Below are 19,393 nucleotides of genomic sequence, written 5' to 3' on the forward strand. Positions count from 1 at the left end.
CTGTTGGCCTCAGCCAAGATTTAAAACATTACTTTGAGAATTAATAAACATTTTTTGGAACAATAACATATATAAATGGGGTTAACAACAGGTGAAAAAATAAGAAAAAGTACGCAAATAAATAAAATAAAAAGATTCAGTCAAAACTACTCTGTGGGCATGCGCATTGCATAGCGCATGTGTTTCATCGCCATAGTAACGGTTTGTTGGTAGTCTTCAGTGGCGTGATGAGACTCAAACGGTTGCACATACGCTATTACCCACCAGGTAATATAAACATTTTAAGTTGTATATTGTCTCCCATTAACCTGATACACATTGTTTTGTATACTCAAGTTTGTCTAGTTCTGTGTAGAGGCCAAAATGTTTGATACAGTGGTTTGAACTGCAAACATTTCAACCAGTTTTATTGCTGTGCAGGAATATTCCTGGATTATGATCAAGGGGGCCAGCTAAGGACAAAATCCATTGATCTGTTAGACTTGACTCCAGAGTAAGTATGATTTTTAACTAAAGAATTGTCAATTCAACCATTTCACTCACTAGTTAGCAACAGTCCTTGTGTTGCAATGCAACAGACTTCTTGCATTTCTCGTAAAACAGTTTGCATTAAAACTAATATTTCTATATTTAATAACAGTGCTGGGTGTAATCTAGTTACAAAGTAATTAATTACTGTAATCTGATTACTTTTTTAGTACAACATTAGTGTAGCACATTACATTTCAAATTCTTGGAATCAGATTATAGTTACTGACTTTCAATTAAGTTCATTACTTTTAGTTACTTTACTATGTTTCACATATTTAAAAAAATAATATGTTATAAATGTAGAATAAAATGTAAACATGAATTATGTTAATACTGTGACAGCTGAAGGGCATGTGCCCCCTATCTGAATATAGACATTATTCTGAATTTGTTGAGCGTTTTAGAAAGTTATGTAAAAGTAATTAATAATGCAATTAATTTAATGATTAAGTAATTAGTGTAGTCAGTAATCTGATTATAATTTTAGTGTAGTAATTAGTCATTTGTATTTTATTTTAAAATTTTTTAATAACTCACCCGTTAACACTGTTGAGTAAAGTCACCCTTTTTATTCCATGATTGATTTAAAGTATTATTTTAAAAATTTTATTAGGTGTTGGAGATATTGTCATGCTATTATTAACTTCTGCTTTAATGAGTAAATTTATTTTCCCCCTCCAGGACCGATGTGAATGAGTTACTTTCAGAAATTAGAGCTGCTGAGCCTCTCATCAACTCATCCTGTGCTGAGCAGGTGAAAATTCTGATCCAGAAACTACAGGAGAAAATCAGCCAAAAGGATGACCGCAAATACTACCTTTTCAGGGTACTAAAACATACTTACCTGATAAGTCACGCACAAGTGTACATGTTTAAATGTTTCACAAAAGTATTGGTCCATTAATACACATCTGTGCAGTTCCTTTCACGGTTGGGTTGTGTATTTTTTATTTATTGTGGAAATCGTTATTCTATTCTATTTCCATTATTTTGCTGAATTATTAGGAAAAGTATATCTATACAGATACATTACACACATCATTCTTCTGATTAAATATTTGATTTATTATGGACATTATTCTATTCTATTCTATTCTATTCTATGCACACTGCATTCTTTTGAGTGTATACTTTAATGCAGATATCATTATTCTATTCTGATCCATGATTGTGCTGGATTGTTAGGAAAAGTATATCTATACAAAAACACTATTATTTTGAGTGTATATTTTATTTATTGTAAATATCAGTATTCTATTCTATTCTATTCTATTCTATGATTGTGCTGAGTGGTAGGAAAATTATCTATACAGATGTACACAACATTCTTTTGAGGTTGTACAGGTTTAAAACTTTTAAGATCACAGTTTTAATGCATTATTTATTTAAACAAAACTCCATAATTTATACAGAATTGCCAAGTAAAATGGATTTTGGATATTAACTTTGCAAAGGCACAAGCCCTGATCAAGACTTCCTACTTCGACAGTAACCACTAGGTGGCAGTAGAGTGATAAAGACTGCTGTTGTTGTACATCAAAGGCACAGCAATTATGTATGGAAATTACACAGTCAAGCTTATAGATCTGAAATGAATTAATGTGGTTAAGCACTTCCCCCTGAATGTTTGTCTTTTCTCTCTCTGTCTACAGGCACTCCAGGCTCACATCTTGCCCCTGACGAATGTAGCCTTCAATAAATCAGGATCGAGGTGTGTTTATCAGCCATGCTCACATGCCTATCCTAACACCCCCTTCCCTGTAATTCAGTCTCTTTGCTCTCCATCTGTTGGCAGTTTTATAACTGGAAGCTATGACAGGACATGTAAAATATGGGACACAGCATCCGGAGAGGAGCTGCACACTTTGGAGGGTCACAGGAATGTTGTGTATGCCATCGCCTTCAACAACCCTTATGGGTAACAGCCGCCCTCTTGCGCTTTTAAAGGGACAGTTCACCCAAAAATGAAAAATACATCGTCATTTACTCACCTTCATGAATGTAAGCAGAATGTTAGCCTCAGTCACCATTTGCTTTCATTGTACTGTAAGTGCAATGAAAGTAAATGGTGACTGAGGGTAACATTCTGCTTAACATCTTATTTTGTGTTACATTGAAGAAGAAATGAACAACATGAGGATTTTTAAAATATGTCTAATCAATAATTTTGGGGTTTTCATTTTTATTTTGGTGAAATATCCCTTTAATTTTCTCATTGCAACAGAAAAAAGCAATCTCTGTGAACCTCTCTGTCTCTTCTGCCCATTCCTCAGCAGGATTAGGGCACTGCATGGAAACTTATGTTGTTATTACAATCGGAGCATTTGTCACTTTGAGTCATAACATAACGGAGCCTTTGTCCTATTTTCACTCTCTTTGCCCCCTTTCTCTCTCTCTTCTACTTATTTTTCTCAGCGACAAGGTTGTCACAGGCTCCTTTGACAAGACCTGCAAATTGTGGAGTGCTGAAACAGGAAAGTGCTTCTACACATTTAGAGGGCACACAGCAGAAATTGTATGTCTGCGTTTGTTCTGCTTGTATTCACATTAGCGTCAGCAGTTAAAGGAATAGTTCACCCAACAATGAAAATTCTGAAGTTGTTCCAAACCTGTCTTTCTTTGTGTTCCATGGAACACAAAAGGAGATGTTTTGAAAAATATCCTGGCTGCTTTTTTCCATACAATGAAACTGAATTGGACTAGAAGCTCTTGAGCTAAAAAAAAAAAAAAAAAAAAAAGACAAAAAAATACCATAAATGTTGTCAATACAACTTATGTCTTCTGATGCCATAAAAAGATGTTTGCTACAAACAGACCGAAATTGTTATTGACTGAAAATCTTTCTCCCCGCCATAGCTTTAAAATTTCATTTGTGTACATTCAAATATGGTGCATCAACCTGGCATGCAACCTGTTTTGATATGCCATATTAGAATGCTCACCAAGTCCGTTGGTTAGAGAAAGCTATTTTAAGGCTTCAGAAGACTTTTTGTGATACTTATAATCTTATATTATCCTTTTTTTATTCTTTTGGTATTTTGAATATTATTATATTATATATGTTTGGATCGCAGTCTTTATGTTAGACGGGCCGGGTCGGGTACAGCATTAAATTAGTGCTCCTTTTGGATAACGGATTGGGTGTTCTTTTAAGTACTGCAGGTGCGGGTTTAAAAAACAGTACCCGTGTAAAATCTTTATAACAGAATTTTCATTTTTTGGTGAAATGTTTTTATGAGTATGTATGAATGCTTTATTGTGCTTTTTGAATTCAGCAAAGACCATTGGTTGTATTAATCTGCAAAATGAGTTTGTATGTACCTACTGCTAGGTATGCGTGGCCTTCAACCCTCAGAGTACCCTGGTTGCTACGGGCAGTATGGACACCACAGCCAAATTATGGGATGTTGAGAGTGGCGAGGAGGTGTCCACATTGGCAGTATGTCTCATTTGTAAAATCCTCTAGTTTTCCTGTTAGTTGTATTATTGTTCTTTCAACTGTTTTTTTATTCACTTACATCTCATCCCACTCTCTTCCATCCCATCCTACACTTTTCCCTCCCATCCTGATCTCTTTCATCTTTTCATAATTTCCTCTTCATCTCTCTTTCTCTCTCTCTCTCTCTCTCTCTCCTAAGAGATTTGAATGATTTCTCTTTAATTTACAGTGATCTCCAGTGATCAGAAAACTCACCCATGCATGCGTTCTTAAATTAATTTGTTATTAAATCATTCATTACTCCCATTTCTGCAATAATTTAATCATTATGTCTCAAGGCGTTGTGTAGTCAACAGTACTGTAACATGCGCACACACAGAATCTAAACAAATGAGTCATGTGATGCGGTATGAACTAAGCCGTAAAGATACAGACGAGAGGAGGGGAGAGCGTTTGGGTGTCTTTTCCTCTCCGCAGCACATGGCAAAGCAGTGTGACTGAAAGCTGTGTGCGTAATTACCACTCTTAACTCGCCAATTATTTCTCTTTGAATCTAAATTATGAATAGCTCTGTGAGTTCTTAAATATGAATCAGGGAATGTAAATATAATGTTACTCACTCAACTGAAACACTCTTCCTCTCTTCACTCACAATATTTCTCTGTTTGTCACTTTCTCAGGGTCACTTCGCTGAGATAATTTCTCTCTCTTTTAACACAACGGGTGACCGGTTGGTCACAGGTTCATTTGACCACACTGCCATTCTGTGGGACGTTCCTTCTGGCAGGTCTGTGTTGAGATCTGTTTGAGATTCACTGTTATGCAACACTCTAATAAAACAAATCTATTAAATCAGAAGATTTTGGTTTGACTTCCTGTCCTTGGCAAGCTAATTGCATTTTGTTTGGTAGAAATCAAGAATTGTCAGTATCATCATGGTTGCTATTTTCTTTTTATTTTCTCCCAGGAAAGTTTATGTTCTGTCAGGTCACCGTGGAGAGATCAGTTGTGTTCAGTTCAACTGGAATTGTTCTCTCATCGCCACAGCCTCTCTGGATAAAACCTGCAAGGTCTCTTTCACATTTTCTGTCTCCTTTCTCTATAATTCTGTAATTGTGCCTCTTAAAGGGGTCATACAGTATATATAGTGGCTTTAAATATTGCCACTATATTGGCTGATGTGCACTTTTGGAGCGTGTCACTGTGGTTGCATCACGTTTCACTGGTTTTCAGTGTCTTGCACATCAATATTGCATATTAAGGATGCTATTTTAAGTGTAACGTGGTTTGAAACTTAAAAAAATAGTCTGTATTTGCACAGCCAGAGATCTTATTTATGTGTACAATTGTGTTTTATGGACATACTCTATCTAATGTATGTCTGCTTCATGTTCATATTTTCATCAGATGTTGTGTCTGACAGTTTTTTTTAATTTATCGGACATTGGGCTGTTTTAACAGTAAAAAAAAAACGAACAGGTGTGCTTACTACCCCTGATGACTATAAGTCGAATAAGCATGAAGGTGGCCCTTCAAACTTGAATTGCTCCTGTGATCGGAAAATGGCTTATTATGCAATTTACGTAGGGTCATGATGCATGATTACCTTACAAGTCATGTAAGTCCATAAGTCGTGGTTTTTTCTTCATCTGAGGTATTGTGACTTATAGTCCGAAGCAATTTATATACATAATTTATACATAATTAATGGACGCCGATCAAACGCACACACACTAAAACACATGCTAACAGACAAACCTATTTTATATATATTTCATATATATATATACACATACATACAGGGGTGGAAAGAGTACTGAAAAATAATCCTCATGTAGAAGTACTGTTACTTCCCCAAAAAATTGTGTGAGTAGAGTAAAAGTAGCTGTCCTAAAAGCAGAAAAAAGGCACGTGATTTCCTGCACAATAGAGGAGGTAGAGTAGGCATGGGAAAAGTTGTTTGGTACAAGGGCTTCATCACACTTAAAAGGAATAATTCACCCAAAAATGAAAATTCTCTCATCATTTACTCACCAACATTTACATGCCATCCTTGATGTGTATGACTAACTTTCCTCTGCAGAACACAAATTAAGATTTTTAGAAGAATATCTCAGCTCTTTTGATCTGCATAAAAGTAATCTAATCCATGCGCTTCCAGTGGTTTAATCCATGTCTTCAAAAGCGATATGATAGATGTGGTGAGAAACAGATCAACATTTAATTCCTTTTTTACTAATTCTCCTCCCTGCTCAGTCAATCTCCACTTTAACTTTCACTTTCTTCTTATGTTTTTGGAGATTCACGTTCTTCATGCATATCGCCACTTACTGGGCAGAGTGAAGAATTTCTAGCAAAAATTGGCTTAAATATTGATCTGTTTCTCACCCACACCTGTCATTTCATTTCTGAAGTCATGGATTAAACCACTGGAGTTGAATGTATTACTTTTATGCTGCTTTTATGTGCTTTTTGGAACATCAATATTTTGGCACCCCTTCACTTACAGAGCTAAAATATTATTCTAAAAATCTAACTTTGTGTTCTGAAGAAAGAAAGTCATAGACAGTAGGTGAGTAGATGGTGAGTAAATGATAAGAGAATTTTCATTTTTGAGTGAATTATTTCTTTAAGTAGAACATGGGGGGCCACATTGTCCTCCTTTTGAGATACAATGTTCAACATTGATTTAGTTCTTGTATCTTTTAAGCCCAGAAATAGTTGTGTTATCATTCTAATGCAAGTTTGTGACTGGTCCAATGTTCTGCCTGAAGTATTGCTCTACAAATGTTGATCCTTTTCTATCTTTATAAAGGCTTAGCATAATTATAGATTATTTTATTATCTCTACTTTCCTGGTAGAGGATTTTGATTTAAAATTGATTTATTATACCAATTAACACACTCTCTACATCAGGGGTCAGTATTATTAAAAAATTAACAATATTTTCAAAAAATATTTTTATTAAAAATGTCACTGTTTTATTCTATTACATTAATTATTTTAAAGCTACTCAAATTATTCGGCCAAAAGTAGTGAGTGGTTTTCTCATTTCCCTGTTAATTATGTTTGATTAATAGCCTTTTTATGACCCTACTAGACAGTGCTCAATTCGGTTACATGTACACTTCAAGTCCAACATTTTGATGCAAATACACATTTATCCCACTGTTTAAATTCACTTTAGACATAAACCACTGCGTTTACATTAAATGCTTATAAGATGGGCATTGGCGGAATGAAAAAGTGTTTTTGATAATTTAGGCATGAACCGCATTAGCACTCAAACATTAGCCGCCTGTCAATCAAACAACACGCACCTACAGACGTCAGGAAATAAAAAGTCAATCTTTTATATTTCCTCTAGATCAACCAACCAGTGGTGCTCTTGCTATCGCAATTGATATAATGAAAACCCCTGTTCTAGATGTAGAACATAGGCTAAATATAGAAAACTACTCAAAAATTGGATCGAGGACATCTCTCATTTTTCCTAGATCATTTTATTGCCCAGCCCTATTGATAACATTGCATTAATCTCTCACAGCATCCCATTAATCTCAGTGATAGATAGTTAAATTACAGGCTACATCATAGACACACAGAATCTAGTAAGCAGAAATATTACATTTACCTCAATATGTTTCTTCAAATTAGAGGCAGGAGTAATGCTGATATCTGGCTTGAGCAAGTTAAACTCATATGACACGATCAAGCAATTGGCCTTTTTCACTGTGAAAAGCCCTTCCAGGTGTTCAGCTGTAAACTATGCTTGAGGCATTCTCCACATCTATAACGGTTGGCACCAGATCTGCAGCTGCCGTTCAAGATTTTTACGTGTGATTTGATTTGACGGGAGTCACGAGACTCTCCCTAGCCAATCATGCTGATAGATAAAAATAAAATCAGGACAAGGAAGTAACAAACACATACGGTGGGAATATAGCGCATTAAAAGTAGTTACAGCACTTAAAATATACTCCAGTATAAGTAAAAGTATACAATTGTACTTAAAATATTTAAATTCTTGGGGAAAAAAATTGTTAATTACAGTAACGTGAGTATTTTGTAATTCGTTACTTTACACCCGTGTATATATCAGGGGTGGCTCAGTGGTTGAGGCTCTGGGTTCCTGACCAGAAGGTTGGGGGTTCCAGCACCGCCAAGATGCCACTGTTGGGCCCTTGAGCAAGGCCCTTGACCCTATCTGCTCCAGGGGCACTGTATCCTGGCTGACCCTGCACTCTGACCCCAGTTTAGCTGGGATATGTGAAAACAAACACATTTCACTGTATATATGCAAAAATGTATGTATAATGTGTGACCAAAATAAAGGCTTCTAAGGCTTGTGTATATATATATATATATATATATATACACTCACCTAAAGGATTATTAGGAACACCTGTTCAATTTCTCATTAATGCAATTATCTAATCAATCAATCACATGGCAGTTGCTTCAATGCATTTAGGGGTGTGGTCCTGGTCAAGACAATCTCCTGAACTCCAAACTGAATGTCAGAATGGGAAAGAAAGGTGATTTAAGCAATTTTGAGCGTGGCATGGTTGTTGGTGCCAGACGGGCCGGTCTGAGTATTTCACAATCTGCTCAGTTACTGGGATTTTCACGCACAACCATTTCTAGGGTTTACAAAGAATGGTGTGAAAAGGGAAAAACATCCAGTATGCGGCAGTCCTGTGGGCTGAAAATGCCTTGTTGATGCTAGAGGTCAGAGGAGAATGGGCCGACTGATTCAAGCTGATAGAAGAGCAACTTTGCCTGAAATAACCACTCGTAACAACCGAGGTATGCAGCAAAGCATTTGTGAAGCCACAACACGCACAACCTTGAGGCGGATGGGCTACAACAGCAGAAGACCCCACCGGTACCACTCATCTCCACTACAAATAGGAAAAAGAGGCTACAATTTGCAAGAGCTCACCAAAATTGGACAGTTGAAGACTGGAAAAATGTTGCCTGGTCTGATGAGTCTCGATTTCTGTTGAGACATTCAGATGGTAGAGTCAGAATTTGGCGTAAACAGAATGAGAACATGGATCCATCATGCCTTGTTACCACTGTGCAGGCTGGTGGTGGTGGTGTAATGGTGTGGGGGATGTTTTCTTGGCACACTTTAGGCCCCTTAGTGCCAATTTTGCATCATTTAAATGCCACGGCCTACCTGAGCATTGTTTCTGACCATGTCCATCCCTTTATGGCCACCATGTACCCATCCTCTGATGGCTACTTCCAGCAGGATAATGCACCTTGTCACAAAGCTTGAATCATTTCTAATTGGTTTCTTGAACATGACACTGTTCACTGTACTAAAATGGCCCCCACAATCACCAGATCTCAACCCAATAGAGCATCTTTGGGATGTGGTGGAACGGGAGCTTTGTGCCCTGGATGTGCATCCCACAAATCTCCATCAACTGCAAGATGCTATCCTATCAATATGGGCCAACATTTCTAAAGAATGCTTTCTTTAGAAAAGGGGGTCAAACACAGTATTAGTATGGTGTTCCTAATAATCCTTTAGGTGAGTGTATATATATATATATATATATATATATATATATATATATATATATATATATATATATATATTAAGGCTGTCGATTTAACGCATTAATTCAGTGTGATTAATTGTACAAAAAATTTAAGCAATTAATGTGTGCCCCGGACCCCCGGACCATAATAAGGAAGATTCCTGAGAAATGCAAGCTTGTAGTACCACCTGTTTACTCCAGAGGGCAGTAAGTGAAATTTCAGCTGTATGAGCAACGCACAAAGAAAAAACTTCAGTAAGCAGAACAACACAAACATGCGTTCTTGCGTTCAAAACACTCGAAGGAGTGCAAATGCGATCTAAGGGATCTCAAGATGTGTTTAAAGATTAAGTATTAAACTATATTTAACTTGACACAGTGACCTAAACATTTTATGTTTATGACACAACGCACCCGAGACGCTACACAAGCATGTCTGACGTAGGTGTAAATTGATGGGTCCTTAAACAAGCCCTCATATTAACTCTCCAACTGATTGACAAATTCACTTGTGAAATGGATTGCTGTGAACTGTGTGCCAATGATTGACTTATGATTAATAATATGGTAGTAAACAATACATTGTATTCTAAAGCCGCTTTTTGTATGGGCTTATCAATGATTAACTCTTCTGCTACAGGAATGTAATGCATTGTAATTATCTGAATATTTTTTATTATATATATATAATGTTTAAATATTTAAAGATAACTATGTATAATTATATATTGATATAAATATGTATAATCATTATATATTGAATTATTGTTATATGAGGGGCTTTCTCTGCAAATATTTGTATATGCGATTAATTGCGATTAATTAATCAGGACACCATGTAATTAATTCGATTAAAAATGTTAATTGATTGACAGCCCTAATATCTCTCTCTCTCTCTCTATATATGTATGTATATATACAGTATACTGTTTTTATGTGAGTGTATGGCTATTTTGGATCGTTGTGTGATTTGTGTGTGTTGTGTAACAAGTTCTTTGTGCATGTTTGTGTGTAGGTGTGGAACACAGACAGTGGTCAGTGTTTGGCTACTCTGTTAGGTCATAATGACGAGGTGTTGGATGTGTGTTTTAACTACACTGGTCAGTTAATAGCCACTGCTTCTGCTGATGGTGAGACACACCGCCACACACTACCATTCTATTCATTGTATTCTATTCACCTCATTCATCAACATATTTCTCTAATTTTCTCATTCTCTTCTGTCTTTTCATACATCATAATTTTCTGGTTAGAGTGCTGCACAGAGAAAAAAGTAATTATATGTTGATTAAAGAAAATGGAAGTCCATTTTTGGACCATTCATATTTTTTTTTACATAGAGACACATTTTCATGACAATTAAGCACTTTCCCCACCTCAGTACTCAATACTGTAATTAAGAATATATGCATATGGGGAGTGTGTGTGTATATATACAGACACTGTAAATGCATTACAGTGTACATATAAGCAATATCACACTCGGAATCATGCTGTATGCCCATGTTTACGTCTTTTGCCGATAATCTTGAAACAGTGTGTATTTTTTATGTTTATGAACTGGCCCCATTCAGTTTCATTATAAGTGCCTTACTGTAACAGAAATTGTAAATTGTTTTGTAAATAAATGAGGGATGAGTATAAATTGTATTTGTGGTAATCAACATTTTGCCACAAATTCTGTCAATTGAGCTTAACTTGTATTGAAGCTGGAACTTTCTTTTAATTGTCATGAAAATAATGTCATAGTCATAATGGTCCTAAAAATAGGCTTCATTTTCTTTATGCAATTTTTTCCTTTTGATTTTGGGGTGAAATGTGACCTGGTTGTGTTCAGAGTGTGAATATGGGTTTTTTTGTGCAGGTACAACAAGAGTTTACAGTGCAGAGACATTCCTATGTTTATGCAAATTAGACGGCCATAAAGGGGAAATATCGAAGGTAAGGAAATGCCATTATCTCTCCATCTATGCCTTGTCACTCCAAATGTTTTTCGGACTCAATAATACTTCCGTATCTCTTCATTTGCTTCCAAAGGCACTCATTTCCTGTCTAGGTCCCTTGCTGTTTATCTCCTCCTGGTTTGCCCTCTTGCCATTACTCCAGCATTCTGTCTGCCATGTTCATCATCTTTCACTCGTTTCTTGTCTGCAACACTCTTTCTTTCTCATTGCTCTTTTCATCTGCCTGCTTTTCTCTTTTTATATTTACTTATCCTTAATCGATCTTGCCGTAATATCCTCTCCTTTCTTCTCTGCCCTCCCCTCCCAAAAATCATCATCAACACAAGAATATTTCCATTTCCTGTGTAAAGGTGATAACTCAACCACATACTCAGTTCTGCACAGAGTTCAGAGCTATAATAAAACATCTGTCATATCAACACAGGTCAAATTTAGTTCAGCTGTCATTCCTTCTATCCATGTCTTTCTTCATCCCTCTGTTTTTAGTTTTTTTTCTCCCGCACACTGAAATCGGATGTTCCCAAAACAAAATGTAATTGCTTCATGATGGAATATTATGGACTGTCCTGGTGCATTATCATAACAAAAGGCAGAAATATAATTAGATTTTCATTCTCTCTTGCTGTAGGTGTTTAAATTTAAAATTCAAGGGATAGTTCACCCAAATGTTTTTAATTCTGTCTGGATTTTCTCACCCTCATATTACAGAATGGGGCAGAATGACAGCCTTAGTTACTGTCACGATTCATTGTTGTCTGCCCTGTGTTTCTCCCGTCATCTGTTCCCGGACTACACTTCCCATAATTCTCTGCTCTTATCACTGCCAGCTGTCTCTCATTATTCCTCACCTGTGTTTAATGTTCTCATTAGTCTTCGTGTATTTAAGGCCCTGATTTCTGTTCAGTATTGTCAGTTGTTAAATGTAGTTTAATGTATTTGACCGACCGTGCCCTGACCGTGCTCTTCGTGGATGTTTTTGCCCGTTTGTCTTATTTTGTTCCCTGTGATTTTGTGTATTCTGTGTGTAAAACATTTAAAGGATGGGCAAGGAGGAGGCGAGAACCGGCTTGTCAACATAAATCATATTTAATTAAACTCAAAGCACAAACATAAACACACATGACGGACATGCCCGTAATTCTCTCTCTCGAACAATCCTCACCGGCCGCCTTTATCCCTCGCGCACCTCATCAGGCCGATTGGGGACCGGGCGCGCGATATTCCGACCCGGCCCCGCCCCCCTCCGCTCCACATTCCTCCCGGCGTTATCTCAGGCCGGGGTGCCACCGGCATGACGTACACCCCCACTATCCCTGGGGCAGGGTGTATCTTGCGTCCCGCGTGGTCATCCCCGCCTTCCTCGCCCTGGGAGGAGACAGGAGGGGAAAAACAACAACAAAATAGGCGAGGGAAAAGGCCAACACGGTGCGAAAGGGAGAGAGAGAGGAGAGAGAGAAAAAGCTCACTCACCGGTTCTCTGATGTACCGTCGCGTGGTCCTCGAACACTCCTCCACACTCAGGCGGACGACAGCCGCTCCAACCCTGGGCGAACCGGAGTGAAACCTTCGACCCCCAGCGGGCAGAACGCGCCTCCACTTTCCTGGCAGCAAATGGGGACACTCCTCCGCCCCTGGCAGCGGCCCTACCGCTCCGGGCGGTCAGAGAGTTTCTTCCCTCCTCCTCGTGGACGGTGGTCTCCTTCGACCCCTCCGCGTCTCTGTGGACGGCAGGGCACTCCTCCGCCCCCAGCAGCGGCTCCCTCGCTCCAGGCAGTCGGGGTATCCCGTCTCCACTTGCCCCGCGGACGACGGCCGTTCCCCGCATCCGGGCGGTCGGGCTACTCCGTCACCCGGCAGATGGCAGCGGCGCTCCCCAGGGTGGACGGCAGTGTCGAGGACTCTGCGACGGGCATCCCTTCTCCTTCCCGGCTTTCGGCACCAATGTAAAACAGTTAAAGGATGGGCAAGGAGGAGGCGAGAACCGGCTTGTCAACATAAATAATAATTTAATAAGAAACTTAAAACACAACATAAACAAACACACATGCGGACATGCCCGTAATTCTCTCTCTCTCGAACAATCGTCACCGGCCGCCTTTATCCCTCGCGCGCCTCATCAGGCCGATTGGGGACTGGGCGCGCGATATTCCGCCCCGGCCCTGCCCCCCTCCGCTCCACATTCCTCCTAGCGTTATCTCAGGCCGGGGTGCCACCGGCATGACTTACACCCCCCCATCCCTGGGGCGGGGTGTATCTCGCGTGGTCATCCCCGCCTTCCTCGCCCTGGGAGGAGACAGAAGGGGACAAACAACAACAAAATAGGCGAGGGAAAAGGCCAACACGATGCGAAAGGGAGAGAGAGAGGAGAGAGAGGAAAAAGCTCACTCACCGGTTCTCTGATGTACCGTCGCGTGGTCCTCGAACACTCCTCCACACTCAGGCGGACGACAGCCACTCCAACCCCGGGTGAACCGGAGTGAAACCTTCGACCCCCAGCGGGCAGAACGCGCCTCCACTTTCCTGGCAGCAAATGGGGACACTCCTCCGTCCCTGGCAGCGGCCCTACCGCTCCGGGCGGTCGGAGAGTTTCTTTCCTCCTCCCCTCGCGCACGGCGGTCTCCCTCGACCCCTCCGCGTCTCTGGGGACGGCAGGGCACTCCTCCGCCCCCGGTAGCGGCTCCCTCGCTCCAGGCAGTCGGGGTATCCCGTCCCCACTTGCCCCGCGGACGACGGCCATTCCCCGCATCCGGGCGGTCGGGCTACTCCGTCACCCGGCAGATGGCAGCGGCGCTCCCCAGGGTGGACGGCAGTGTCGAGGACTCTGCGACGGGCATCCCTCCTCCTTCCCGGGTTTCGGCACCAATGTAAAACAGTTAAAGGATGGGCAAGGAGGAGGCGAGAACCGGCTTGTCAACATAAATAATATTTTAATGTAAACTTAAACCCAAAGCACAAACATAAACACACATGACGGACATGCCCGTAATTCTCTCTCTCTCGAACAATCGTCACCGGCCGCCTTTATCCCTCGCGCGCCTCATCAGGCCGATTGGGGACCGGGCGCGCGATATTCCGACCTGGCCCCGCCCCCCCTCCGCTCCACACTGTGTTACTCGGTTCATCTTTTGTTTCCATTAAAAGCTGCATGTAGATCCTCATTCCTCATCTGCCTCGTTAGCGAGGAACAATGAGGGACAGCTGGCAGTGATAAGAGCAGGGAATTATGGGAAATGTAGTCTGGGAACAGATGACAGGGGAGAAACACAGGGCAGACAACAGTGAATCGTGACAGTAACTATTAGTCATAGTTATTGTATGGAAAAAAGATAAATAGTAACTGAGGCTCACAGTCCCTAACATTCTGCCAAACATCTCCTTTTGTGTTTAATGAAAGAAAAGAAAGTCATACTGTACAGCTTAAAAATGATACAAAGTTGAGTAATTTATTACAAAATGTAAATTTTTGGGAGAACTATCCCTTTAATTGTATCACATTAATCTCTTATGCACAAGAATATAATCATTCCCAATTATTTGTATTCCTTGAAAATTATGTTTTATGAGTTACACATATGTCCATTACAATTGCAGACAATGGTAAATGGTAAATATTTCAGATTTACTTGATGCATTACCACTTTTGTCATCACATTGAATTATGTTGTCACAAATAAAAAACACAATGACATCTCCCTTACTCTCTCTCTCTCTTTATCACTGTAGGTGTGTTTTAATCCGCAGGGGAGTCGCATTTTGACAGCGAGCGTGGATAAGAATGCGCGTGTGTGGTGTGTGAGCACAGGAGTGTGTTTGCAGGTGCTGGAGGGACATTCTGATGAGATCTTCTCTTGTGCGTTCAACTACGAGGGGGACACCATCATTACAGGCAATTACACACACCTGTATAACACTACATTCTCAAAAACACTGCTGTAGTGTCTCATTTCACTCCCTTTATGTAGTGAATCAGTATAGTGTGAACACAAATTTCAGCACTAACATTGAGACATTTAAAAACATTTGGCACTAACAAAACATTATGTCTGGTATTTAACAACTGTATCGCTATTTATTTATGTATTTGTGGTGGATGTTAAAATGTACAGTGCTATTTTGAAAGAAAACATATGCAGTATAAATTAACAAATAAATAAAAATTTGTGCTGTAAATAGATCAAACGTTTTAATCAAATTAATTTAACAATGTGCCAGTTAACTCATTTAATTAATTAAATATATCGATATTTGTAGAGAAACCAACCAAATAAAGACAATTCAGTATATCAGTATCAAATTCAATTTATCAGTTTTATACATTATATATTGTTTCTTTGATAAATATACTGTATATATATATATGTATATATTAGGGCTGTCAATCGCTAATTCTTTTAAAATCGAATTAATTACATGGTGTCCCGATTAATTAATCGCGATTAATCGCATATACAAATATTTGCAGAGAAAGCCCCTCATATAACAATACCTCAATAAATAATGATTATACATATTTATATCAATATATAATTATACATAGTTATCTTTAAATATTAAAAAATTATATATATATATAAATATTCAGATAATTAAAATGTATTACATTCTTGTAGCAAAAGAGTTAATCATTGATAATACAATACAAAAAGCGGCTTTATAATACAATGTATTGTTTACTACCATATTATTGATCATAAGTCAATCATTGGCACACAGTTCACAGCAATCCATTTCACAAGTGAATTTGTCAATCAGTTGGAGATTTATTATGAGGGCTTGTTTAAGGGCCCATCAATTTACACCTACATCAGACGTCTCGGGTGCATTGCATCATAAACATAAAATGTTTAGGTCACCATGTCAAGTTAAATATAGTTTAATACTCAATCTCTCATGGGGGCGGCCATGTTAGAATCACATGACCAGCCGAAAACTACTTGTGTAATCTCAGTAACCATCCTGTTATTTGACGATCTCACTCACAGATTAAAGTTATCATGGCCGACTATGAATACAAAATTTCTAGTGGCATCTGAAACTGAAAACTATTGATTTTAAATGATGCTGTTATGCTGTGAGGAAGAGGCAGACGGGAAGTGCGGATCCATACGCAGTTTTATTAAGAAGCAAATAATAACAAGACAAACACAGGAACAAAGGAAAAGTCCACGATGGGAAAAAAGAAACTAAAACATGAGATAACATACAAAGGGTGAACAGGGAGCGAACATCCACGAAGGGCGGGGTAACCTTGAACGAACAAACAAAAGGAAAACATGAACAGCGGGGTTATCCTCGAGCGAACCAGGGTTATCCTCGAGCGAACCAGGGTTATCCTCGAGCGAACCAGCAGACTGCTGGGAACATGAACTGAGAACACACAAGAGCTTTACGAACGTAGGTACGAACATGACACGTCAATGAACGACAGAGGAAAGGGGAAACAAGCGGGTTTAAATAGACAGACATGGTGATAACAAAATAACAAACCGGTGCGGACAATAACACGGAGAGGGCGGTGATGAGTGAAACAGAAAACACGGTACAGACAACAAGGGATCGTGACACGGAACGTGATAAGTGAAAACGGAAAACACGGGACGGACAACACGGGATCATAACAGATGCTGCATCCAAACCGCTAGGTGTCAGTGTAAGTCCAAGATGACACAAAAACAAAAGTTACTGAGTGTACCTTTAAAGAATAGGTAATCAACATTATGCCACAAATGCTGTCAATTGATCTTAACTTGAACCCAGAATAATCCTTTAAATTCTTAAAGAAACAGGAAGGTGGCACTTCAAGCTTGAATTGCTCAAATGGCTGGAAAATTCCTTATCAGGGAATTTATGCACGATCAGGGGGCATGATTAATTAATTTTTATAGAAATAATCGCACTAAATTAACAATGTTAAATCGACAGCTCTAATAAAAACAGGGAAATTTACATTTTCTTCAAACAAACTGAATACTTAAAAGTTTACAGGATTGCTCAATGGTTTTTACAGTCTGGGAATTTATAGGGAGCGAACGTTTCAGTGTGCTTGAACAATGCAAAACATGTCTGACTACCAGGCCAGTGCACTGATAACTGAACAAAGGAGTTGATTGAGAAAACCAGTTGACACACCCTCATAAATGCATTTAGGGGAGATGGGCTAGTGTCACACTTTTTACTCAAGTGAATATTTCTCATGTTAGGTTTGGTTTTGAAAGTCACTTTCTGCATTGCAACATTCCTTGAAGTCTTAGCTACAAAACATAAATAAAAAATTATTATAATCTGCACTATTACTGGATTTTTAGCTAAATTAAAAAACAAAAAAAATCACAACGTATCACGAAACAACGTAAATGGAAACTGTATGACATTTAAAACATGTGATAACATGCCTTTCGTGAAAAATTCCTTTGTCCAAACAACACATTTAAACCTTTTGATGAAAATCTGCCTTCATAATATGGTTTACCCCTTCCTAAATGTATGCCAGTTTGGTATGTTTTGTTTATAGTGTCAAGTCAATTTTATTTGTATAGCGCCTTTCACAACACACATCATTTCAAAGAAGCTTTACAGAAGATCAGGCATTAACAGACAATAAATCTGTAATGTCTTTAATGTTGATGAATCATCATTGTGTAATTAGATACAATTCGAATGTTAATTGTGTTTAAAAATAAGTAATTAAATAATAATTGTATTAGGAACCCCAGTGAGCAAGCTGAAGGCGACTGTGGCAAGGAACACAAAACTCCATAAGATGTTTGTTAATGGAGAAAAATATCTTTAGGAGAAACCAGACTCACTGTGGGGGCCAGTTCCCCCATATCATGAATATAATGTAAATATTACTTATGTATACTTAAAGTCATGGTTTAAAATGATTAAACTAAATAAGTGTTAAGGGTCAGTGTTTAAACATCGATTTTGTATGAACTATAAGATTAATGATTAATGTCATTGAAGTCCAGCCTGGATTAACTGCAGAAGTTCACATAGATGCAATTGTCCTTGATAATTGGTTGATGAAGGCTTTGTTGGCAATTGATAGTCAATGCATTCCATTATAAGAGCGTAGTCCATCAGTAGATGGATGCTGGCAGAGATCAGTGCGGTGAATCGCAGTTCAACCTGACCGATAATTTCGGTGAGGTTTGGTGTGATTGTTTACCACAGAGCTATTACAAAAATATTACGATATACTTTGGAGGGTAGAATTCACAAACGTTATTCTAATTTAAGATGCTTTTGAAACAGTTGTTTAAAACCGACACACAAAACCTCTAAAAATAGAGAATAAATTTGATTATTTACTCCAAATCTTTTCATTTCTTGTGACAACTAGCCCTTATAACCCACAGAAATATTAACATACAATATGTGATCATCATATACCGGTCATTTTAATCCTTGTTGTTGCTTTTCTGCAGGAAGTAAAGACAACACCTGTAGGATCTGGCACTGAGATACTCGACAGCAGAAAGTGGGCTGGACTCTCAGCTCTTTGGATTAGCATTAGGGATTTAGAGTACAGTAAAAACTTGTGTGTTATCTAAAGTCACACTGCCGTACTCTTTCTGCTGAGGGCATGAAGAAGATGTAGTATTTGTTGATGACATAATTTTTTGCATGTTCAATATTTTGCTGTGCTAAATATTTATAGACAAAAAAAAATATCTTAAACTCTTATTAAGCATCTGAGTTGTGCTGTGGATTATGACAGAAAATTATTTTGACTCCGTTTGTAAAAAAAAAAAAAAACTGAGGGAGGAGTCTTCTGTTGTATTGAACCCAGAATCATCCTTATACCCAGTGAAGCAGTTGAGATTTTTTTTATTTTGACTTTTACTGCTATTCATTCACATAAGTGTGCTCTTTCAAAATAAAGGCTGTTGACATGAAA

The 19,393-nt window shown here is 38.6% G+C and overlaps 1 protein-coding gene across 1 annotated transcript; it reads left to right on the top strand.

The window, feature by feature from the left end:
* Positions 1–205: 205 nt before the first annotated feature.
* LOC127661574 (dynein assembly factor with WDR repeat domains 1) lies at positions 206–19,393 on the top strand. Its single transcript, XM_052152337.1, has 13 exons — positions 206–267; positions 421–493; positions 1,213–1,357; positions 2,184–2,242; positions 2,327–2,449; positions 2,947–3,046; positions 3,863–3,970; positions 4,651–4,757; positions 4,938–5,040; positions 10,542–10,656; positions 11,391–11,467; positions 15,214–15,376; positions 18,921–19,393. Exons 1-13 carry the CDS (start codon positions 228–230, stop codon positions 18,953–18,955), a joined length of 1,248 nt encoding a protein of 415 aa, XP_052008297.1. The 5' UTR covers positions 206–227; the 3' UTR covers positions 18,956–19,393.

Source organism: Xyrauchen texanus, chromosome 21, assembly GCF_025860055.1.
Source record: "Xyrauchen texanus isolate HMW12.3.18 chromosome 21, RBS_HiC_50CHRs, whole genome shotgun sequence".
NCBI classification, from domain to species: Eukaryota; Metazoa; Chordata; class Actinopteri; order Cypriniformes; family Catostomidae; genus Xyrauchen; species Xyrauchen texanus.

Bases quoted from the DNA above. Each gene is read 5' to 3' on its own strand.
- LOC127661574 (XM_052152337.1), top strand. From the start codon at position 228: ATGAGACTCAAACGGTTGCACATACGCTATTACCCACCAG. The intron at 1,358-2,183 runs GTACTAAAACAT...CTCTGTCTACAG, and splicing joins GCAAATACTACCTTTTCAGG to GCACTCCAGGCTCACATCTT. The intron at 2,450-2,946 runs GTAACAGCCGCC...TATTTTTCTCAG, and splicing joins GCCTTCAACAACCCTTATGG to CGACAAGGTTGTCACAGGCT.